At 41.8% G+C, this 26,278-nt stretch overlaps 1 protein-coding gene across 1 annotated transcript in view; it reads left to right on the plus strand.

Moving 5' to 3' along the window:
• The first annotated feature begins 1,941 nt into the window (after positions 1-1,941).
• cul4b (cullin 4B) overlaps positions 1,942-26,278 on the plus strand; it is a 76,801-nt gene continuing 52,464 nt past the window's right edge. The window contains exons 1-3 of the mRNA XM_078211397.1: positions 1,942-2,479; positions 20,509-20,624; positions 25,068-25,171. Of these exons, the coding sequence (XP_078067523.1) occupies positions 2,080-2,479; positions 20,509-20,624; positions 25,068-25,171 (620 nt within the window). The 5' untranslated portion in view covers positions 1,942-2,079. The remainder of the gene's footprint in view (positions 2,480-20,508; positions 20,625-25,067; positions 25,172-26,278) is intronic.

Below are 26,278 nucleotides of genomic sequence, written 5' to 3' on the forward strand. Positions count from 1 at the left end.
GCCCTACCCCCACATATTTACCCGCTAATCCCTCTAACATACACATCCCAGGACTCTAAGGGGCAATTTTTAACCTGGCCAATCAACCTAACCCGCACATCTTTGGACTGTGGGAGGAAACCGGAGCACCCGGAGGAAACCCACACAGACAGTGACCCGAGCCGGGAATCGAACCCGGGACCCTGGAGCTGTGAAGCAGCAGTGCTAACCACTGTGCTACCGTGCCGCCCGGGAAAAGATACAAAAGTCTGTTTCCTCCTGTTTCATGCCATAGTCAAAATATGAGCAGGCTAGGTCAATTGGCCATGCTAAATTGCCCCTTAGTTGCACTGTAGAAAGCATCCTTTCTGGATGTATCACAGCTTGGTATGGCTTCTGCTCTGACCAAGACCGCAGGAAATTACAAAATGTTGTGAATTTAGCCCAGTCCTTCACGCAAACCAGCCTCCCATCCATTGACTCTGTCTACACTTCCCACGACCTTGGTAAAGCAACCAGCAGGATACTCGCAGGGTAGAATCATTGAAGTGCAGAAGGAGGCTATTTGGCCCATTGAGCCTGCGCCGACAACAATCCCACCCAAGCCCTATCCCCGTACCACTCATATTTACCCTGCTAGTTCCCCTGACACTAAGGGGAAATTTAGCATGGCCAATCAATCTAGCTCGCAAATCTTTGGACTGTGGGAGGAAACCGGAGCACCCGGAGGAAACCCATTCAGACATGGGGAGAACATGCAAACTCCATGTAGACAGTCACCTGAGGCAGGAATTGAACCTGCATCCCTGGAGCTGTGAGGCAGCAGAGATAACCACTGTGCCACCATGCTGTCCTTAAAGGACATGAGTGAACTAGATGGGTTTTTATCACAATCGACAATGGTTTCACGGTCATCAGTAGATTCTTAATTCCAGATTTTTACTGAATTCAAATTTCACCATTTGCCTTGGTGGGATTCGAGCCCAGGTCCCCAGAGCATTACGTTGGGTCTCTGGATTCTAGTCTAGTGACAATACCACTAAACCACTACCTCCCCCAAATACCACCCGGCCCTATCCCCTAAATCCCAGGTGCGATTGTGGTCGACACAGGCTCAAAGGGCTAGATGGCCTCCTGCACTGTGGAGATTCTATGTCTCTAATATGGTGACACCTTCAATGTTGCGTACAGTTCTGGTCACTGCATTATAGGATGTGGAAGCATTGGAAAGGGTGCAGAGGAGATTTACCAGGATGTTGCCTGGTATGGCGGGAAGGTCTTATGAGGAAAGGCTGATGGACTTGAGGCTGTTTTCATTAGAGAGAAGAAGGTTAAGAGCTGTCTTAATAGAGGCATATAAGATGATCAGAGGATTAGATAGGGTGGACAGTGAGAGCCTTTTTCCTCGGATGGTGATGGCCAGCACGAGGGGACATAGCTTTAAATTGAGGGGTGATAGATATCGGACAGATGTCAGAGGTGGGTTCTTTACTCAGAGAGTAGTAAGGGCGTGGAATGCCCTGCCTGCAACAGTAGTGGACTCGCCAACATTAAGGGCATTTAAATGGTCATTGGATAAACATATGGATGATATTGGAATAGGGTAGGTGAGATGGGCTTTAGATTGGTTTCACAGGTCGGCGCAACATCGAGGGCCGAATGGCCTGTACTGCGCTGTAATGTTCTATGTTGTCATATGTTGGGAGCAAGCTTTATGAATCATGTATGAGGTGAAACAGTGGTCAGTGTTTCCAAAAGTGCGAATGGTACTTGAGCAGCACCTCTGACTGACAAGGCCTGGAGGGTGGGAATTTTGAGGGCAAGAGAGAGGCCCCGCCCACAGTGACGTCAGAGGACTTGACGCCTCCCGGCATGCAATGGGGCGCCGGAAGTGCCGCCATTTTACTCTATTGACAAAACAAGTGACCGAAATTTTGCGGAGGGTTTTGAAGTCGGTTCTAATTTTGTTTTTTTCCCCCATCCCCCCTCCCCAATTTCTTTTTCATTTTTGTTCGAGACCAGGGTGCGTGTGCGCGCGCGAATGTGTGTGTTTTTGTTTAAAAAACAACAACAATAGGACGGCGTCGGCTTTAAGTTTTCATGTTTCGAACGGGCCTCTCTTCACAAAATTCACCGCAGGAGGTGCGACAACAGGCTGATGTTAGTCCGAGGAAGCGAAAGTTAGCCGAGGCCGGCGAGTTCGAGCACCAGCACCAGACACCTCAGCAAGCCCAGCTCTTCCCCTCCGCCGCCCCCAAGTCTTCCTCCACCTCCTCCTCGTCGTCGTCCTCCACCTGCTGCAACCACCAGCCTCAGAAGAGAGTCAAGTTCGAGGACTCGCTGGACTTTGTTGGACTCGATGTGATGATGGCGGAGGAGCAGAGGAAAAACAGCGGCTGCTCCGTGCTCACGGGGCATGCCAACGGCCTGACCAAGTCGACCACCTTCGCCAACAGCAAGCCGGGAACGGCTAAAAAATTAGTTATTAAAAATTTCAAAGGTACAGTAGAGTAATAAGAGATCTTAATGTTTTAACATGACATGTGGCATTTGGAAAATTCACGTTCTGTAATGTTGGAATTCTGTTTTTAAAGCATTTTCCATGACCTTTCCCAACTGCTCCTTCCAAATCACAAAGCCCACGCACATTTCTTTCAATCTCGACACTTATAAAAGGAGACATCGAATCCTCGAAAGCAGCTTAGTTATTTTGTTTTCCACTCCTTTAATTATATTAAGTCGGTTTTCCCTTTGGCCTACAAGTTTCCTAAAAGACAAGGTGAACATTTTCATCACATTACAGGCAATGACCGAACTGTTTCATTACAATCTCTGTTTTGTTAAAAGTTTCCTTCAGTTAAACTTTACTTCCATGTGTGGTAAATCTAACGTGATTTTAAACATTCTGATTGACAATTCAAATGGAAAACATCTCCACTTGGAACCCAAGGTTGTTTTCCTTATTTGTGTTTTAAACACCTTTACTATCCTGATAAAATGTGTGTTCAACATCTGAACCATTCAACCAATGTGGTCTTGCTGTTCACTAAAATTGCTTGTGCTGTTGCTAGAATTATTTAAATATGTGTTTTAGGCTGAGTATTTTATTTAAAGAGGTTTGCTGATTATTTATTCACTTTATAAATGAAAATAGCATGTGTTATGAAGGGAGCAGTGTGATTATAGATTGTGTTTAAAAATTTGGTATTTTGCAATAGGCCAGTAGTTACATTTAAACCTGTTTCTTAATCTGAATGCAGGACATGATGGATTTTAGACTAGATTTTTTGCTTGTCTTTGTTATTGTTGAGTTAAATGTATCTGTCATTTGTACATCTTAAACAAGATTGGCCAATACATAACGGAGTGTGGATCAGATCTGCAATATTTTGGTCATTATGGCTGAATTGGAATGGCATCTTTGGAAGCAATTGTAGCACTCACACTGGAGGGTTGGTTCAGATTAGTTTATTTTGAAATAAGATGAATATTGAAGTTGTGATCATCCTGGCTTGTGGTTTTGCATTTTTACGAAGTGTATATTCTGATCTCAGTTTGGCAGATGATAAGGGCAACAACAATTGGAGGGTAAAGGCAGCACACTATGGAAACATTAAAAATATTCCCAGGTTTTATTCCAACTGCAATCACCTGCAAACGCACAATCTATGTGCATATGTGAGGAACCAATAGACCTATATTCTAAGACTTGTGCCCCTTGCAAGAATTGGAAGAGAAGAAAAAATGGCAAGTAATAATTAAAATATAGATAATATGTGTACAGGCAAGGGACAGAAGTTTCTGTGAATAGTTAATCTCTATTTTAGTTCTTGGCTGTTAGTCAAAATAAAGTTGCTCAACCTGGGTGCTGTGTGGTATATGGAAGGAGAGTACAGCATTTAACATTTTGAGAGTATCTATTGGGGGAAGAAAATGCAATTTATGGTGCTATGTCTAATATTGTCTCGTGCATTAGCTACATGTAATTAATTGGAAATCTAGATATAGCTAATTGTATTTTTAATTAGTAAATAAAAAGAGTTATGGACACCCTCCGGAAGTCTATGATCTCAATACTGTCACACTTCTATCCATATGGTAAAATGGTAGTACAAAAGGCAGAGTGCACAAGCTTTTGTTTCCATCCTTTACTATCTTAGTTATTGAATGGTGCACATGTTAAGTATATGTACACATCAATTAAATTCACCTCTTTCAGCATTTGCCAAGCATTTCCTTCTGAAATTTCTGGATGTTGGTAAAAGAAAGTGTCACTGTAGCCACACCTGTAGTTAGCCAGCCATTTCTATTAGACAACACTGCCTTGTCCTAGATACATTAAAAATATGATAAATATGGTATCTCAGAAGAGAATTGCCCCATTTAGTGCATTGAAGTAGAGTACTGAAGGTGTCATGTCAGGTGTCTCGGCTACAAAAATAATTTTAGTGGATACCTTTGAGATGTTGAGATTGGATTGGCATCCCTGCTTGATCCTGGATATCAAACTCAGAGCACTAATTCAATTTGAAAATATTTTGCAGCAAGTAAAATGTGAGACCAAATGGTGATCATTTCCGTTATGCCATGATTGGTACTCCTGCAAAGGAATGGATGTTGATTCCTGCTCCAAATGAGGAGTTGTCTGCAGCATCAGTTGTTGAGTGGTCTTCGCAAAATGACTGTTAAATGCACTCCCTAGTGTGGGACTGAACTATAGGGTCAGGTGTTTCTCAGTTTGTGCTGATTGGGAGAAAGGACAACTAAATTGGTATTGGAATTTTATTTGGTGTGGATGGAAATCAACTTGCATTCAGAATTTGATTGTACACTTTGTAGAAGCAGGTATGAGCTTTTGGATTTGACTTGTTGGCAGATTCCTCCCTCTCTACTGATAAGTAGCCTGATAAATTATGGCTACTTGAGCAAAATACTGGTGTGTGTAGAATTGTATTCCAGCATGATTCAGAACCTTGTGGGTAAAGGAAAAGAGCAGCCTATGAAAGCAATTAACTGAATATGTTGCTTTGGGACCTACTTTGGTCTCCTATTGACTGCGTTCTCACTGTAGAGATTGGGAAATTCCTTTGAGGAGAAATGTTTTGAGCCACATATATAATACTTGGATGAGTTGTACTGGTGGAAGCAGTTTAAGATTGTGAACTAAGAATATCAGTCTATAATTTGAATATGACTTTATATTCAAGATGAAAAGTACACTGAAGAAAGTAGCAGCCTATATCAGTGTTGCATCCTTCTCTCATTCTGTACCTTGGCTGATTCAATGTAAATTTGTGTTCCCATCTGTGAAGTGTGTGCAGAATAAGACAATTGTCATTATTATGGGTGTTGAAACTCTTCAGCTAAGGTAGGGAACTAAAAGTTTAAAATTGTTAACAGTAATTCCTTTTGCACTTCATAGAGAACTGCCCCTACAGTTTCAGTCAACAATTAAGGCAGATCATCATGACTTGAAATTTGAGTCAAATTCTACCTTTAACTTTTACTTCCTTGGGTGGTGAGATTTTTCTCAGGGGATCAATGGAAAGTACAGGATCAGAGTAGACCCTGAAGTTCAGCAAACTCTGCTTCCAAGAACAAACTCAAACACTCACTGCTTCCAATATCGAACCAATTCAACATGTTTTTCATGAATTTTTCAACATGAATTACTGTGTCTGTAATACCTCCATTCTACATAACGAAAGTGGAAGATAAAGGCAGAATTTGTCTTGAGATATGAATCCAGTACATATTTGGCTGTGAAGCACCTTCGATGCCCTAAGTTTGTGAACGGTTCCACAGGCCCCATTGATTGTAGCAGAGTGTTCATGCAATATCTGGCCAGTGTATGATGTAAATGTAAGGATCTTTAATCATTAAAAGCTTTTTTTTAAACTAAAGGAGCAGTTCTTACAGAATAGCATCTCAAATCTGTGGTGCTGATTCCTGCCCCTTCCCAGAGTAACATGAGACAAATGTTGAGATATCTGACTTCTACCGTAAATCTTTTTTTTTCCTTGAATAAAGTGACCAATACTGTACACAGTACTCTAGATGTGATCGCACAAATGCCCTGTACAGCTGAAGCATATCCTCAGAATCACAGAAATGTTACGGCACAGCAGGAGGCCATTTGTTCCATCATGTCTGTACCGGTTCTCCAAATGAGCATTATGGCTTCGTGCCACCCCCTGCCTTTTCCCCATATTCCTGCACATTGTTTCTGTTTAAGTAATTATCTAATGTCCTCTTGAATACCTTGATTGAATCAATGTCCACTACACTTCCACGCAGTGCATTCCAGATCCAAACCACTCGTTGTGTGGAACCAATTTTCTCTCGTATCATGTTTGCTTCTTTTGCAACTCACCTTAAATCTGTGCCATCTTGTTCTTGAGGCTTTTACGAGCAGGAACAGTTTCTCTCTAGCCCCGTTGTGATTTTGACCACCTATCAAATCTCCTCTTAGCGTTCTCCTCGCCACTCTATCCTTATAACTGGAGCTTCTCATCCCTGCAACCATTCTTGTAAGCCTCTTTTGCATGCTCCAATGTGTTTGCACTTTCCTATAGTGTGGCACCCAGAACCGTACAACACAGGTCCCACTAGTTTCTTCTGTAAGTTCAACATAACCTCCTTGCTATTGTACTCTATGCCCCTATTAATAAAGCACAGAGCATTATATGCTTTATTAACTGCTCTCTCCATCTGTCCTGCCATTTTCAGTGATTTATGCACATGTACATCCTCTCTGCTCCTGCACCCTTTTCAGAATTTTACCATTTACTATATATTGTCTCATGTTCTTCCCACAAAAATGCGTCAACTCACACTTGTCCGCATCAAACTTCATCTGCCACCTATCTGCCCACTCCACCTTGTCTGTCCTTCTAAAATTCTGCACTGTGCTCTTCACAGCTTACAATACTTCCAAGTTTTGTGTCATCTGCACACTAAAATTGTCCCCTGCACAGCAAGGTCTATATCATTGATATATATCAGGAAAAGCAAAGGTCCCAATACCAATCACTCGGGAACACCACTACAAACTTTACTCTAGCCTGAAAAATTTCCCCTTCCACTATCTGATGCTGCTACACCAGGGATCCAAAATCTGCTACTGGATGTTGTGAACAGGAATTTCTGATCTACAAAAACTGTTACCGACAGCATGCAGAAACAGTCTAAAATCTTTGGAGCAACAGATAAAGGGATTCTTGAAGAACAATATGACTATGAATTTGTCGGGGGCGGGGAGGAATCAGAACAGTGCACTCAATGTGATGTGGGAAGGTAAATTAATTGTTATTAACTTAGGGATTTCCATTTCAAAGTATGTTCCCTTAAAAAGGAAATGTAAGGCAAGCAAATCCTGAGCTCCCTGGATGAAAAGGGAGATAGAAATTAAGATAAGGAAGAAAAAAATGTGCTTATGACAGGTATCAGATAGAAAATACAGATGAGAAACACTGACCATTACACTCTACTTCCCATTATTCAGCAAATTTTGTATCCATATTGCTTTGTCCCTTCTATCCCATGAGCTATAACTTTTCTCAAGTCTGTGTCGCGCTGTATTGAATGCCTTCTAAAATTTCAAGTACACCACATTAACTGAATTACCTGCATCAACCCTTTCTATTACCTCTTCAAAAAAAAACTCCCAAGTTAGTTGAACACTATTTGCTCTTTAGAAATCCATGCTGGCTCTTAATCATCCCACATTCTTCCATGCAAGACTACTATCACGAATAATTGTTTCAAGAAGCTTGCCCACTGCTAATGTTAAACCGACTGGCCTGTAACTGCTGGGGCTAGTCTTACAATCTTTTTTGAACAAGGGTGTGACTTTTGTGTTCTCCAGACCTTTGGCACCACCCCTTAATCTAGAGTAGATTATTGTCATCACCCCTGCAATTTCCATTCTCGCTTCCTTCAATATCCTAGGGTGAATCTCATTGGTCCCAGTGCCTTGTCAACTTTCAATAGCGACAGTCTATTCCACACTTCATTAATTTTGAACCCTTCCAGGGTCAGAATGTTTTCGAATGTCAACATGTCCTGGATAACATCTACCTGCTTGGTAGAGATGGATACAAAGTATTAATTTACTACTTCAGGCATGCTCCTTATCTCCATATGTGAATCCTCTTTTAGGTCCCTAGTCGACCCGACTCGTTTCATCACCCTTTTGCTATTTAAATGCCGATGGAATACTTCGGGATTCCTCTTCATGTTGGCTGCACATCTTTCCCCATAATGCCTCTTTGTTTCTCTAATTTTCACCTCCCCTCTGAACCTTTTGTATTGCTCTTGCTTCTCATCCGTATTTTCTATCTGATACCTGTCATAAGCACATTTTTTTCTTCCTTATCTTAATTTCTATCTCCTTTTTCATCCAGGGAGTTCAGGATTTGCTTGCCTTACATTTCCTTTTTAAGGGAACATACCTTGAAATGGAAATCCCTAAGTTAATAGCACCATTAATTTAGCTTTCCACATCACATTGAGTGCACTGTTCTGATTCTCCAACCACCCCGCTCCTCCTCCTCCTCCTCCTCCACCCCCCCCCCCCCCCCCCCCAAATTCATAGTCGTATTGTTCTTCAAGAATCCCTCTATCTGTTGCTCCAAAGATTTTAGACTGTTTCCGCATGCTGTTGGCAACAGTTTTTGTAGATCAGAAATTCCTGTGCATAACATGCAGTAGCAGACTTTGGATCCCTGTCGTAGCAGCATCAGATAGTGGAAGGGGAAAATTGAAGAGCCCCATTGACTTTTAATTCAAGAATGTAGACAGACATTACATTTGAAATATAGGTAGCTACGATGAATACAGAACTGGATGTAAGTGTATTGGTCGCTTTGCATCTCTGTAAGGTCTTCGTTAACATTTATTAAGAGTGGATTTGGGAGTAAAGTTAGATGGAATGAAAGAAAAGACCAAACTTCAGCTTATGTACAATTCACTTAAAACAATCCATGTTAACAAACAGACAATTGCTTAGATGAGTCAAAATAGTATAGCTATTATTTCCGTGCATCAATGTCTCTTTCAAAGTTACCAGTTATGTCTGGAGAGTGCACTTGAAGCCGTATAATGTACATTGCTCATTCTTACAGTTAACTATAGGAATGATTTGAGGTGAAAAGTTAAATATTATGCAATATTCTTTATAGACAATATTAAAACATTATAGTGTTATTTAAATCCTGTGATTAATCTAAATTAGGGAATACTACAACATGAAGCTTCACCTATTAGATATTTTCCTAATAAGTATATTAAACTTTTCAAATTACTTTCTGCCATTATATTATTTTGAATGCAGCCATGGAAAAAACATTTAAAATAGTTTTGCCGTTTGTTGGAGGAAACAAAGATACAAGTTTGAAATAGTGTTGCATGAACTATTTGCTTTTGAGACTGTAGATTTGTCCAATTCTACAGCTGCAGCACTTTCACAAAACCATTGACCTTTATGACATTTATGTAATGTCATAAACCATGAGGAAGGTATGGTAGAACTCACTAAGATATCAAGATTGGTGAAATGGCCTAACAAGTAGCAGAAGAAATTTGACACAGGTGTAAAGTGATGTATTTTGATGGAAAGAACGAGAAGAGGTAATATACACCAAATGTTATAATTTTAGAGGGAATGCAGAAAGGCAGGACAAACTCACTGAGAAAAGCATGGATTGATCAGGGGCAGTCAGCACATGGCTGGTCAGAAAAATAAACTTCTATGGGATACTGGGGAAGGTGGCTAGTTGGCTTAGCAACAGGAAGCGGGTAGTGATCAATGGATGTTTTTGTGAATAGAAAGTGGATTCTACTGGCATCCCACAGGGCTCAATGTTGGCCCTTAATGTTTGTTGTATATGTTAAGGATTTGTACTTCAGTGTGAGGTTGTATGTATTAGTGATTTGGATTTAAATGTGGGGGGCAAAATCAAGAAATTTTCAGATGATACAAAAATCGGCCATGTAGATGATAGTGAAGGGATAACTATTGTCTCCAGAATTATATCAATGGTTTTGGTTGAGTGGGTGGAAAAGTGACACATGGAATTCAATCCGGAGACGTGTGATTTAATGCATTTAGGGAGGGCAAAGAAAGCAAGGGAACACTTAATGAATTGGATGATATTGAGTGGAGTTCAGTAAGTGAGAGACGTTGGCGTGCATGCCCACAGGCCCCTGAAGGTGGTGGGACAAGGGGATAAGGTGGTCAAGAAAGCACAGAAAATGCTCTCCTTTATCAGATGAGATGTGGAATACAAAAGCAGGGGTGTAATGATAGAAAAGGTGGCACGGTAGCACAGTGGTTAGCACTGCTGCTTCACAGCTCCAGGGAGCTGGGTTCGATTCCCGGCTTGGGTCACTGTCTTTGTAGAGTTTGCACATTCTCCTCGTGTCTGCGTGGGTTTCCTCTGGGTGCTCCGGTTTCCTCCCACAGTCCAAAGATGTGCGGGTTAGGTTGATTGGCCATGCTAAAATTGCCCCTTAATGTCCTGAGATGCGGAGGTTAGAGGGATTAGTGGGTAAATATATAGGGATATGGGGGTAGGGCCTGGGTGGGATTGTGGTCGGTGCAGACTTGATGGGGCCAAATGGCCTCTTTCTGCACTGTAGGGTTTCTATGATTTCTATGAAATTGTATAAAATGCTGGTTGGACCACAACTGGAATCGTGTGTACTGTTCTTGTCACCACATTTTGGGAAAGAGACAATTGCTCTGGAGAGATTGCAGAGATTTACAAGAATGTCACTAGCTTTTGAAAATTGCAGCTACAAGAAAAAAATAGACCCAGGTTATTTTATTTTCCTTGGAAGAAACTGAGGGGTGATCTAATTGAGGTGTACAAAATTGAGGAGGTGGACAACAATGACCTGTTTCCACTAGCTGAGGGGTCAATCACCAGGAGGCACAGACTGGGTGCTCAACATTCAGGGCATATAATGTTCCAGAAAAACAGGCGAATCAGAATTGGTTTGGGCTGAAATCATGAATAACCGGGAAAGGAAGACAAGGATGGGAGTTGTCTATAGACCCAGAAAAAGTCGAGCATAAATCAGGAACTTTGAAGGAACTGCAATTATCATGGGTGATTTTAGGGGAAGGTGATGGCCTAGTGATATTATCGCTCGACTATTAATGCAGAAATTCAGCTAACGCTCTGGGGATCCGGGTTCAAATCCACCATGGCAGATGGAATTTGAATTCAATAAAACAAAAGTCTGGAATTAATAAACTACTGATGACCATGAAGTCATTGTCGATTGTCGAAAAAAACCATCTGGTTCACTAATGTCCTCTAAGGAAGGAAATCTCATCCTTACTTGGTCTGGCCCACATCTAACTCCAGAGCCACAGCAATGTGGTTGACTCTTAATTGGCCTCTGAACAAGGGCAGCTAATGATAGGCAATAAATGCTGGCCAACCAATGCCCATGGCCCACAAAAGAATAAAAAATAATCTGCATATTGATTGGACTAACCAAACTGGCAATGGTAGTGTCGAAGAATTTGTGGAGTGCATTAGGGATTGCTTTTTAGAGCAGTACATTGTGGAACCTACCTGGCAATGGGCTGTTTTAGTTTTGGTTTTGTGTAATAAAGAATGATTAATAAGGGATCTTGTGGTTCAGGATTCCCTTGGGGTAATGACTACATAATGATAGAATTCCAGATATAGTTTGAGGGTTAATGCTGTAGGTCCATAACCAGTGTCTTCAACTTAAATGAGGTTAATTATAATGGTATGAGGGAAGTGTTGTCTAAGATGAACTGGGTAACCAAGCTAAGATGCAGGTCAGTGGATGAGCAGTGGTAGAAATTCAACAACTGGTCTAAAATGCTCAGCAGGAGATTACCCCCAATCATAAGGAGAGATTTTACAAGAAAGAGGCAAAATCTGTGGTTAACAAAGGAGGTCAAGGATAATAAATTGAAAAGCAGGATATACAAAGTGGCAAAGGATAGTGGTAGACCGGAGGACTGGCAAGTTTTTAGGATCCAGCAGCAAAAGAGGGAGAAAATGAATTTTGAGAGAAAATTTGCATGCAGCATCAGAATAAACAGTAAGAATTTCTATGGATATTTAAATAGGAAATGAGCAGCTACAGTTAAATGTGGGACCTCAACTGAACTAGACTGATGAATTGATGACAGCAAAGAAAGAAATGGTGGATATGCTCAGTAAATTATTTGCATCAGTCTTCACTGTGGAAAGCATTGTCAATATCCTTAAGATATCAGATGAGCTAACTTCAAATAACATGGTAAAACTTAGAAAATCCCAATCACATGGGATAGAATATTAGAGAAACTCAAGGGGCTAAAGGTGGACAAGTCACTAGGACCCGATGAACTGCATGCCAGGGTTTTAATGGAAATGGCTGCAGAGGTAGCGGACCCATTGGTTGAAATTTTTTGTAACTCACCAAATTCAGAGAAGGGACCAGAAGATTGGAAAGTCGCCAATGTGACTCCCTGGTTCAAAAAGGGAAAAAGGCAGAAGGCAGGGAACAATAGGCCAGTTAGTTTAACATTTATTATTGGCAAGACGCCAGAGTCAATAATAAAAGGAGAAATATCTGATCATTTAGGAAAGCTGAATATAATCAAATCTGGTCAACATGAACATTTTTTGAAAGGTAAATCATGTTTGACAAATTTTCTCAAATTCTTTGAGAATGTAACAGGGAGAGTAGATAAAGAGGAACCTGTAGATGTGTAGTTATTTAGATCTCCAAAAGGCATTTGACAAGGTGCTACATAAGAGGTTGGTGCATAAAGTAAAAGCCCATGGAATTGGAAGTGTTTGCATCGATTGAAAACTGGCTGTCACATAGGAAGAAGTTTAACAACACCAGGTTAAAGTCCAACAGATTTATTTGGTCGCAAAAGCCACAAGCTACCAAATAAACCTGCTACCAAATAAACATGTTGGACTTTAACCTGGTGTTGTTAAACTTCTTACTGTGTTTACCCCAGTCCAACGCTGGCATCTCCACATCATGTCACATAGAAAACAGAGTTGGAATAAATGGGCCCTTTTCAGAGTGGAAAGATTTGACTAATGGAGTCTCGCATGGATCAGTTCTTGGCCCACAATTGTTCACTATTTACATTCTTTTCCTTCCTCCAGGTTATGAATGTAACAGTTCCAAATTTGCCGATGATACAAAGATAGGTGGGAGGGCATGTAATGATGAGGAAATATTGATTCTGCAAGAGATAAATTGGGTGACTGGAAGAAAAGCTGGCAAATGGAGTTTAATGTGGGGAAGTTTAAGCTCATGCACTTTGGTGGGGGAATCAAAAGGCAGATCATTATCCAAATGTTGAGAGACTGCTGGTGAGCGAAGTACAGAGGGATCTAGGTGTTCTGTTCCATGAATCAGTGGTGAACACTACTGCCTCACAGTGCCAGGGACCCAGGTTCAATTCCTGGCTTGGGTCACTGTCTGTGTGGAGTCTGCACGTTCTCCTCGTGTTTGCGTGGGCTTGCTCCAGGTGTTCTGGTTTCCCCCCTCAGTCCAAAAGATGTGTTGGTTAGGTGTATTGGCCATGCTAAATTCTCTGTGTACCTGAACAGGTGCCAGAATGTGGCGACCAGGGGATTTTCACAGTAACTTCATTGCAGTGTTAATGTAAGCCTACTTGTGACAAATAAACTTAATCTTTGAATCACAAAAAATTAGCAGACAGGTTGAACAAGTAATTAAGAAGGCCAATGGCATTTTGACCTTTATGGGAAAGGGTTTGGAGTTTAAAAATAGGGTGATTTTGTTGCAACTGTATAGGGTGTTGGTGAATCCCACCTGGAATACTGTGTACTGTTTTGGTCCCCTTTCCTAAAAAAGGATATAGTAACGTTGGAGGCAGTCTACTGGGGATTCACCAGGCTAATTCCTGGGATGAGAGGATTGTCCTATCAAGGGAGACTAAATAATCTGGGTCCCTGTTCCTTGGAGTTTTGATGAGTGAGTGGTGATCTTATTCAAACATGTAAGATCATGAGAGGGCTTGACAGGGTAGATGGTGAGATGTTTTCACTAGTTGGAGCATCTCGAACAAGAGGACATAGCTATACGATAAAGGGCCTGTCGTTTAAAACTGAGGTGCATAGAAATGTCTCGCAGAGGGTAGTGAATCTCTGGAATTCTTTGCCCCAGAGTTTGGTTGGAGGCTGGATCACTAGCAGTATTCAAAGTGGAGGTGGATAAATATTTGATAGATCAAGGTATAGAGAACTATGGGGAAATGAAAAGGAGTTGAGGCCGGCCTAGATCAGCCATGATCGTATTTAATGGTGGGGCTGGCTTGAAGGGCCTGGAGGCTGACTCCTCTTATTTCTTATGTTGTGTTAAGGTGATTGGTAGAAAGATTAAAAGGGACATGGGGAAAAGTTTTTCACCCCGAGAGTAGTGGGCATCTGGAATTCACTGCCTGAATTGGTGGTTGAGGTTGAAACGTAATGTAATACTCAGTTCGTTACAAGGTGCTTGGATCTGCATCTGAATTGCTGTAACCTGTAAGGCTATGGGCTAGGTGCTGGAAAGTGGGATTAAAATAAGCAGCTAGCTTTTTTTTTTGACTGGCACAGAAATTATGGGCTTAATGGCCTCTTTGTGCCATAACCTTTTATGGTTCAAAAGACACATTTGGGGGGTGTGTGTATGCATCTTTGAATGTGACATGATAAGATGAGAAGACTGTCAAAAAGGTGTATGTGATCCTTATGCTAAACCTTTTATAAAACACTTATTCGACCTCAGATTAGGTGTTGTGTTCAATTCTGGGTACCACAAGTTACAAAGGGTGTCAAGGCCTTGGAGAGGATGCAGGAGAGGCTTGGAATAGTACCATGAATGAGGGACTTCAGTTACACGGCAAGACTGGTGAAGCTGGGATTCTTCTGAGAGCAGAGAAGGTTAAGGGGAGTTAAAAATTATAAAGGATTTTGATAAAGGAGAAACTGTTTCTGGTAACCAACGGGAACTGACTTAAGATGATTGACAAAAAATTCAGAAGCAACATGAAAAGTTGTTGTCATCTCTAATGTACTGCCTGGAAGGTTGGTCAAAGCAGATTCTATAATTTTTCAAAAGGAAGTTAGACAAATACATGAAAGGAAGAAAAATAAGGGCTATGGGGAATGAATTAGAGAGCTCTACTGGATTTGGCACAGGCTTAGTGGGTTAAATGGTCCCACTGTGTGCTCAATCATTCCATGATTTTAGAGCCCGAGAACAGATGTAGTTTTGAGTAAACACTTCGAGTTGTTCTGTGATATGGACATTTGCTTGAGAAACCAACCTCCTGTGCTGTAAAGTTTTTTTTTTCTAACTCAAAATGTATTGACTTTTGTACTTTGCGGGATGCAGCATATGTCGCACAAATCAGTTCATGAACGAATTGTTTTTGACTTTGTGGGATCTTGCATCACTTATGTAGTTAGTTAAAGCTTATATTGAGCATCTATTGTCCTTCACTTTCGAGGAACCAGAGTGCCTTGCCAAAGTGTTACTTTGCTTGAGTGAAAATATAAAGCAGTAATCACATGAACTTTGCTGTTTTTTTTAACGATGTGAAGTTCCTGTTGATATTTATTATAAGTGCACGTTTTTTCCAATGAATTTTTTTCCTGAGTTGCAACTGATTGCTGGGGCTTTAGGGTAATCTGGCAAACTCTTCATTCTTTATCTTAAGCGACTGTACTTCATTTGAGTTTATGTAAATTAATGCCAGCACATTTGTTCCAAACCATCACAGCTAACCATGATCCTGTCCTCTCTGGAACATTGCAGGAGGGCTCATTGAATAGCGTTAACTGAGAATTCTCTTGCCTCCTTGTGCTAATAAACAGTAAGCTAAGAAGAATGGCATGTCAGAGATGACAATGTAGCAGTTATCTTTTTTGCAGCAAAAAAGTAACATACTTTCCTTGCATTTGCTGTGGTAATGGAGTATGATTTGTTGTGCTCATGTTTCTTTCTGGGTCTGTCTCTGTTCTTTTCATGATGTGGAGATGCCGGCGTTGGACTGGGGTAAACACAGTAAGAAGTTTAACAACACCAGGTTAAAGTCCAACAGGTTTATTTGGTAGCAAAAGCCACACAAGCTTTCGAGGCTCTGAGCCCCTTCTTCAGGTGAGTGGGAATTCTGTTCACAAACAGAACTTATAAGACACAGACTCAATTTACATGAATAATGGTTGGAATGCGAATACTTACAACTAATCCAGTCTTTAAGAAACAAAACAATGGGAGTGGAGAGAGCATCAAGACAGGCTAAAAAGATGTGTATTGTCTCCAGACAAGACAGCCAGTGAAACTCTGCAGGTCCACGCAACTGTGGGAGTTACAAATAGTGTGACATAAATTCTGATTCTAGGATCGCATGATAAAGACTCAGGAGGAAAAAAGCAGAAATATTTATGTGAAATAGTGTGACATAAACCCAATATCCCGGTTGAGGCCGTCCTTGTGTGTGCGGAACCTGGCTATCAGTTTCTGCTCCGCGACTCTGCGCTGTCGTGTGTCGCGAAGGCCGCCTTGGAGAACGCTTACCCGAATATCAGAGGCCGAATGCCCGTGACCGCTGAAGTGCTCCCCAACAGGAAGAGAACAGTCTTGCCTGGTGATTGTCGAGCGGTGTTCATTCATCCGTTGTCGCAGCGTCTGCATAGTTTCCCCAATGTACCATGCCTCGGGACATCCTTTCTTGCAGCGTATCAGGTAGACAACGTTGGCCGAGTTGCAAGAGTATGTACCGTGTACCTGGTGGATGGTGTTCTCACGTGAGATGATGGCATCTGTGTCGATGATCCGGCACGTCTTGCAGAGGTTGCTGTGGCAGGGTTGTGTGGTGTCTTGGTCACTGTTCTCCTGAAGGCTGGGTAGTTTGCTGCGGACAATGGTCTGTTTGAGGTTGTGCGGTTGTTTGAAGGCAAGAAGTGGGGGTGTGGGGATGGCCTTGGCGAGATGTTCGTCTTCATCAATGACATGTTGAAGGCTCCGGAGGAGATGCCGTAGCTTCTCCGCTCCGGGGAAGTACTGGACAACGAAGGGTACTCTGTCCACTGTGTCCCGTGTTTGTCTTCTGAGGAGGTCGGTGCGGTTTTTCGCTGTGGCGCGTTGGAACTGTTGATCAATGAGTCTAGCGCCATATCCTGTTCTTATGAGGGCATCTTTCAGCGTCTGGAGGTGTCTGTTGCGATCCTCCTCATCCGAGCAGATCCTGTGTATACGGAGGGCTTGTCCGTAGGGGATGGCTTCTTTAACGTGTTTAGGGTGGAAGCTGGAGAAGTGGAGCATCGTGAGGTTATCCGTGGGCTTGCGGTACAGTGAGGTGCTGAGGTGACCGTCCTTAATGGAGATGCGCGTGTCCAAGAATGCAACCGATTCCGGAGAGTAGTCTATGGTGAGCCTGATGGTGGGATGGAACTTGTTGATGTCATCATAGAGTTGTTTCAGTGATTGTTCACCATGAGTCCAAAGGAAGAAAATGTCATCGATGTATCTAGTGTATAGCACCGGTTGAAGGTCCCGTGCGGTGAAGAAGTCTTGTTCGAACCGCACGCTGCGACAACGGATGAATGAACACCGCTCGACAATCACCAGGCAAGACTGTTCTCTTCCTGTTGGGGAGCACTTCAGCGGTCACGGGCATTCGGCCTCTGATATTCGGGTAAGCGTTCTCCAAGGCGGCCTTCGCGACACACGACAGCGCAGAGTCGCGGAGCAGAAACTGATAGCCAGGTTCCGCACACACAAGGACGGCCTCAACCGGGATATTGGGTTTATGTCACACTATTTCACATAAATATTTCTGCTTTTTTCCTCCTGAGTCTTTATCATGCGATCCTAGAATCAGAATTTATGTCACACTATTTGTAACTCCCACAGTTGCGTGGACCTGCAGAGTTTCACTGGCTGTCTTGTCTGGAGACAATACACATCTTTTTAGCCTGTCTTGATGCTCTCTCCACTCCCATTGTTTTGTTTCTTAAAGACTGGATTAGTTGTAAGTATTCGCATTCCAACCATTATTCATGTAAATTGAGTCTGTGTCTTATAAGTTCTGTTTGTGAACAGAATTCCCACTCACCTGAAGAAGGGGCTCAGAGCCTCGAAAGCTTGTGTGGCTTTTGCTACCAAATAAACCTGTTGGACTTTAACCTGGTGTTGTTAAACTTCTTACTGTTCTTTTCAACAGCTACCCCCACACACTCATCATATAGTTTAGGCTGCAAGGTCACATGCCCTTTGGTTTATCACAGCCATCCTGACCTCAGTCTCACCTAACAGCCATGCATGGGTTAAGTTTGAAGCAGGAACTTAATTTACAATCACTAATGCTTATCCCAGGAGACAACAAGTTCATTTAGAGCGTACCTCGTTGAGATCAAGATTGGATAGTGCTGACATATCGGAGACAGCTCTTCAGTGTTGAAAAGGCAATGAAAAAATCTTGTATAGAAAAATATCACTTTTGTCTCCAGCCACTCAATCCGTTCATTGATATTTTGATTACTCCTCTGAATCATTCCTGCCATACATTGTAAGCTCCAAAATGATATCCCAATATGCTATTCTCCTTTCATCCTCCAAGTTGAAATCAAGTCTTGCCATATCATCTGTTATTGTCACTGTTCTTCCCAAATTTCTAAAATGTTTCTTTTTACCACCTTCCCTCCTCTAAGAATTTTCAGGCTTGTAAAATCCAAAGCTTGGGATCCTGCAATTATTTTTTCTTGATTTTTTTTTTTGTTGCTGTTTTCTCTCGAGCCTTGCTGCTGTATTGCAGTATGAGAAATCATTTCCGCTGGTTGGGGAATTGAAAACATGTGGGCACAGTCTCAGGATAAGGGGCTAATCACTTAGGACTGAGATGAGGACAAATTCACTCCTAGGGTTTTGAATCTTTGGGATTCTCTATCCCAGAGGGTTATAATGTTCCATCGTTGAATACATTTAAGACTGACACAGATTTTTGGACTTTCTGGGAATCAAGGAATCATAGGGAGTATTTGGAAAAGTGGAGTTGAAGCTCAAGATCAGCCATGATTATATTGAATGAAGGAGCAGGCTCAACAGGCCAGATGGTTTTCTACTCCTGTTTCTTGTGTAAGAATGGTTATTTCGCCAAGACATTGGAGGTTTGCGTGTGCTGAGATGCTGTCCCTCAACAAAAGTCAATGCTTTCCAGATGGTTGGAAATGCAATGACAGCAGATTGGATAGGGAGGAAGAAGAAATTACATCATCATGGTGATTGAATTTTGAGCACGCTGTTCAGTGACTGAAAAGGAATAGCCATTCATCGTAAAAGGACCCATTTGTTTTGCTTCTTAATTGACAATATTTTCTGCATGGCTGAGTTTTGTTATATGTCAAAACTTGCACATTTATTTGTTTAATCTCTTTTCAAACATGAATGTATTTCTGAGAATTTGCCGAACTCTCCAGAGGCTTCAGGGTGACTCAGACAAGTTGAGTGAATGGGCAGATACATGGCCAACACAGTATAATGTAGATAAGTCTGAAATTGTCTGCTTTGGTAGGTAAAATACAATGGTAGAGTATTATTTAAATGTTGATAGATTTTATATCCAGACCTGGGTGTCCTTGTACACCAGCCAGCAAATGTGCAGGTATTAATTTATATAAGCCTAGATGAAGTACGAGGCATATCCTCAAGGTTGAGGTTACCCTCAAGCCCCAGCAATCAGTTGCAACTCAGGAAAAAAAAGCTAATTGGAAAAAAATATGTGCTTGTATTTTTCATCAGATGTCAGGAGGTAAGTTTCGACAAAAAACTGCAGGTGCAGTAAGCAGTTTGGAAGGCAAGTGGTATGTAGGTCTTCATTGCAAGGGGACTTGTATAGGAGCAAGGATATCTTACTGTAGCTGTGTAGGGCCTTCATGAGATTGCATCTGGAGTATTGTGTATTGGAGTTTTGTTTTCCATATCTAAGAAAGGGTAGACTTGCCATTGAGCAAGTGCAGTGAACGTTCACCAGACTGATTCTTGGGATGACAGGATTGTCGTGTGAGGAGAGATTGGGTCAACTAGGCCTGTATTCACTGGAGTCTGGAAGAATGTGAGGGGATCTCATTGAAATATGTAGAATTCTGACAGGGTCAGACAGATTGAATGAAGGGATAATGTTTCCTCTGGCTGAGGGTCTGGTGCAAGGGCTCACAGTCTGAGGATACAGGGTAGGTCATTTAGAACTGAGATGCAGGGAAACTTCTTCACTGCAGGGAAACTTCTTCACTGAGGGGGTGAACCTGTGGAATTCTCTACCTCAGAAGGCTGTGGAGAACAAGTCACTGAACATATTTAAGAAAGAAATAGATTTCTAGAGGATCAGCCATGATCACATGGAATGGCAGAGCAGGCTCCTAGGGCTGAATGACCTACTCCTATTTTCTATCTTTTTATGTTAGCTTTTTCTGACTCATTATTCCAGTGAACTGTGATACAGTGCAGCATTTTCTGTTGCAGATAAGCCTAAATTACCTGATAATTACACCAATGAAACTTGGCAAAAACTGAAAGAAGCAGTAGAAGCAATTCAGAAGAGCACCTCAATCAAATACAATTTGGAGGAACTTTATCAGGTAATGGAATTGTGTATGTTTTTCTATGTATTGGGGTTACATTATTTTGTAAATAGTAGCATAGCGATATGTGTCAGCCGCATTTTGCTGCCAATTTTGTGTTTTTTTACATGTATTATAACCACCATCTCCCAAAAGGAAACAAAGGGTTTTTATTCTCAAATTTTCTCCCCTTCTGAAGGTGTAGACTATTGGTAAAATATAATTTTATCAATGTAAATAGCCCTTCAGGCTAAACTTGAACGCTATAAGTTAGTGAATTTGGTTGAAAAATTCACCAAATTCCCTTCAGATCACTAGAGAAAATTGTGTGTGAAAGCATAAATTAAGTCAGAAATTATACCCTCAACAGTCAGTAGCCTGTCAATCTGTGTTGGTCTTGGCCTATGTCAGAAAGATAGATTCTAATCTACTGAGCCTGTAAATTCTAAACGAGCATGAAGAAATAATCTACGGACTGATTTTATTTGGCCTGCAGATTAGTGTTTATTTAAATGATGTGGAGTGAATTTGATGGAAATTATGACAGACTGAGCAACATGAAATTGGAAGAATATAGTTAGGAAAAATACCTTCAGTGTCCTCTATTGGCTGTGATGATCAAAGGTAATAATTTCTGGATTGCTACCTGAGACATGACCAACTGGCATCGGGTCAATAAGGTCAGAGAGTTGAATGCGCAGCTGAAAGATTAGTGTGGGAGAAATGGATTTCAATTCATGGGAAAAACACCACATGCTGGAAAACTGAAATGAAGGACCATCATTGACCTAAAAGGTTAACCCTGTTTCCCTCCTGGCTGATCCCTTAATATTTGCAGCATTTTCTGTTTTTATTGCTATTCGTGGGGCATTGGCACTAGAACTGGGGAAAGAAGGAGCCGTTCTGCTGTGATCGGCTTCATTTTGCTGGAACAAGTGTTCCAGTGAATTTAATAACTGAGGCTGTAGATAAGGCTTCAAAGTGCGCTGGGGGAGTGTTCAAGTGTGGAAATTTTGAGTTTGTTTATTTATTAGTGTCACATGTAAGCTTACATTAACACTGCAACAAAGTTACTGTGAAAATCCCCAAGTCACCATACTCCGGCATCTGTTTGGGCACACTGAGGGAGAATTTAGCGTGGCCAATGCACCTAACCAGTACATCTTTCAGACTCTGCAAGGAAACCCACGCAGACACTGGGAGAACATGCAGACACTGGGAGAATGTGCAGACTCTGCACAGACCGTGACCCAAGCCGGGAATCAAACCCAGGTCCCTGGAGCTGTGAGGCAGCAGTGCTAACCACTGTGCCACCCATATCCTAAGTTTAAGTTTGTTTATTAGTGTCACAAGTAGACTTGCATTAACACTGCAATGAGGTTACTGTGAAAATCGCCTAAGCGCCACGTTCCGTCGTCTGTTCGGGTATACTGAGGGAGAATTTGACATAGTCAATGCATCTTGCCGGCATGTTTTTCGGATTATGGAAGAAACCAGAGCACCCGGAGGAAATCCACCCGGACACGGGGAGAACGTGCAGACTCCACACAAACAGTAACTCTAGCCAGGAATCAAACCATGGGGACCCTGGCACTGAGACAGCTGTGCTAACCACTGTGCCGCCTTGTCCTTTCCCTTTAACTGTTCACATAGTTAAAGGGAAAGGGCAAGGCAATAGTGCAGGGTAGTGATATGGGTAATGATAGAGCAGGGTTGTGATATGGGTAATAGGACAGGGTAGTGATATGGGTAGTGATAGGGCAGGGTAGTGATATGGGTAGTGATAGGGCTGGGTAGTGATATGGGTAGTGATAGGGCAGGGTAGTGATATGGGTAGTGATAGGGCAGGGTAGTGATATGGGTAGTGATAGGGCAGGGTAGTGATATGGGTAGTGATAGGGCAGGGTAGTGATATGGGTAGTGATAGGGCAGGGTAGTGATATGGGTAGTGATAGGGCAGGGTAGTGATATGGGTAGTGATAGGGCAGGGTAGTGATATGGGTAGTGAAAGGGCAGGGTAGTGATATGGGTAGTGAAAACCAGAGTGTGACAGGAAGAGAAGAGTATGCAAACATAAGAGTGCACCAGTAAACAGGGTGAGAATAAAAGATATGATAAGAAGTCAAGGCTCTTCATCTGAAGCACACATTACATTCGTAATAAAATTGATAAATTGATAGCACAAATAGAGATAAATAGGTCTGAATTGAAAGCTATTATAGAGGACATTGTTGCAAGGTGACTACGGCTACGAACTGAATATTCAGAGGTGCTTGACATTTTGAAGTGATAGGCTTAAAGGAAAATAGTATAACATCATAATGTAAGAAATAGGAGCAGGAGTAGGCCATATGACTTGCATACCTGCTCTGCTATTCAATATGATCATGCATAATCTGTCTTTGACCACATCTCCAGTTTCCCTTCTTGTTCCTCATAAACTTGGACATCCATATAGATCAAGAACCTGTCTTATCCTTCAATGTATTCAATGACTCAACCTACATTGATCTCTGGGGTAAAGAATTCCAAAGATTCATAATGCTTTAAAAGAAGAAATTCCTTATTATCTCTGTCTTAAATGGATGACCACTTATTCGAAAACTATGTTCACCAGTTTGAGTCCTCACAAAGAGAAGCAGCCTCTCAGCATCAACTCTGCCAAACTCCCACAGAATCTTATACATTTAATTAGATACCTGATCATTCTTCTGAACTCCAATCATTTTTGGTCCAACCTATTTCACCTATCCTTAAGATAACTGCTTCATTCCAGGGTTCAACTTGGCGAACCTCCTCTGATCTGAACAATGCAAATATATCTCTCTAAATAAAGAGTCTAAAATTGTATGTAATACTTGGCAGATTGGTACAAAAATTAAAATCACATGGGATTCGGAGTGGCTGGCTAGATGGATACAGAACTGGCTTGGTTATAGAAGACAGAACAGCAGTGAAAGAGTGTTTTTCAGAATGGAAATCTATAGCTAGTGATACGCAGGGCTCAAAGCTGGGACCTCTGTTGTTTGTAGTATATATAAATGATCTAGAGGGAAATGTGGGTGATCTGATTAGTAAATTTGCGGATGACACGAAGATTGGTGGAGTTGCTGATAGTGTCGGGGATTGTCAGGAGATGCAACAGGAAATAGATAGATTGGAGACTTGGGCACAGAAATGGTAGATGGAGTTTAATCTGGACAAATGCGAGATGATGCATTTTGGAGGATCAAATTTAGGTATGAATTATACTGTAAATGGCAGAGCCCTTGGGAAAATTAACATACAGAGGGTTCTGGGCATGCAGGCCCACAGTTCCCTAAAGTGGCAACACAGGTGGCCAAGGTGATTAAGAAGGCATATGGCATGCTTGTCTACATCAGCCGGGGCATTGAGTTACAAGAGTTGGGCAGTCATGTTGCAGCTATATAAAATGTTGGTTACTCTGTATTTGCAGTATTGCGTGCAGTTCTGGTCACCACACTACCAGAAGGACGTGAAAGCTTTAGAGAGAGTGCAAAGAAGTTTCACCAGGATGTTGCCTGGTCTCAAGGGTGTTGGCTATGAGGAGAGGTTGAATAAACTAGGATTGTTTTTACTGGAAAGACGGAGGCTGAGGGGAGACCTGATAGAGGCCCACAGAATTGAGAGGCACAGACAGGATGGATAGAGGCTTTTTCCAAGGGTGAAAGTGTCAATTAAAAGGGGGCACAGATTCAAGGTGAGGGGGAAAGTTTAAGGGAGATTTGCGGGGTAAGTTTTTCACGCAGAGTGGTGGGTGCCTGAGACAAGATGCCAGAGCAGGTGGTGGAAGCAGGCACATTCGCAACATTTAAGAGGAATCTGGATGGGTCCATGAATAGGGAGAGAATAGAGGGATACGGACCGAGTAAGGACAGAAGGTTTCTTCTTAGTTTAGTTAGGGCATCGTGATCGGCACAGGCTTAAAGGGCCTCTTCCTGTGCTATACTTTTCTTTGTTCTTTATACTCTAGTACGAAACACTGTAGCACCCACTAGTTAGTTTGCCATTTTGGAAATTATCCATTTATTCCAAATCTCTTTCCTGTTAGTTAGCCAATTCTTTATTCATATTACCGCCAAGACTTTTGAATTCAAGGCTGAGTTAGACATATCCTTGCACTTCTGGAGAGTTAAAGGTTATGGGGAACAGGCAGAAAAATTGAGTTGAGGCCAAGGTCTGATCAGCCATCATATTGAATGATGAACTACACTTATTTCTTATGTTATATTCTTATCTTGATGGTTAAGTAGCCTGTTGATGCCTGCCTCCCTATTTCAGGACTTGCTTCCAGGTTGCACCCCTGGGAGAGGTAATGGGATGAAAATTCACCTTGCCTAAAATTCATGTAGCTGCAAGGGGTGTATTTTGTTGGCTCACGCTATTAACTATAATTATTGTTCCAATTTTCTTTGTGACATTTATGTTTTTCTGTTTTAGGCTGTGGAGAACCTCTGTTCTTACAAAGTATCTGCAAATTTATACAAACAGCTGAGGCAAGTCTGTGAGGATCATATCAAAGCTCAAATTCACCAGTTCAGAGAATATCCTTTAATCAGTAAAGTTTCTGGATCAAGTCACGTGTGCTATAAAACTCAAATTCAGCGTTCAGTTACAACATTTCAAGATCTATATTCGTGAATAACAAACGTGTTATAAAAGTCTTTTTAAAAATCTTTCATCTTTGGTGTTGGGGAGAAAAGGCTATAGTTTGAAAACTCAGCTTCTAGGTATGGTGTCCTATCTGCTTAAGTGACCACAATCTTTTTGTCCAGATCTTGCTCCATGTGGACATGGACTGCTTCAGTTTCTGAGGAGTTGCAAATGGTGCTGAACATTGTGCAGTCATCTGTGAACATCTCCACTTCTAACCTTATGATAGAAGGGTGGTCATTGGTAAAACAGCTGAAGATGGTGGGCCAATGACACTACCCCGAAGAACTCCTGCAATAATGTCCTGGAACTGAGATGATTGACTTCTCGTCACCACAATTGTCTTCGTTTGTACCAGATTTGACTCCAACTAAAGGAAGGTTTTCCACCAGATTCCCACTGACTCCAGTTTTGCTAGGGCTCCTTGATGCCACACTTTGTCAAGTGCTGCCTTGAAGTCAAGGGCAATCACTCTTGCCTCACCTCTGGAATTCAGCTCTTTTGTCCATGTTTGAACCAAGGCTGTGATGAGGCCAGGAGCTTGACGGAACCCAAACTAAGCATCAGTGAGTCGGTTTTTGATTAGCTAGTGCTATTAATACCGATGGGGTGGTAATGGGCCAGGTTGGATTTGTCCAACTTTTTGTGTACTGGACATATTTTGGCAGTTTTCCACATTGCTGAGTAGATACCCATGTTGTAGTTGTATTGGAACAGCTTGGAGTGTGGCAAGTTCTAGAACTCAAGTCTTCAGTATGATTGCTGGAAAATTGTCATGGCCCATTTCCTTTGCCGTATCCAGTGGCTTTCGCTGTTTCTTCATATCACATGGAGTGAATCACATTGGCTTAAGACTGACATCTGTGATGGTGGGGATCTCAGGAAGAGGCCAAAAGATGGATCATCTTCTTGGCACTTCTGACTGAAGATGGCTGCAAATGTTTCAGCCTTGCATTTTGTATTGATTTGCTGGGCTCTGTCATCGCTGAGAATGGGAA

This window comes from Mustelus asterias, chromosome 4, assembly GCF_964213995.1.
Source record: "Mustelus asterias chromosome 4, sMusAst1.hap1.1, whole genome shotgun sequence".
Lineage (NCBI taxonomy): Eukaryota > Metazoa > Chordata > Chondrichthyes > Carcharhiniformes > Triakidae > Mustelus > Mustelus asterias.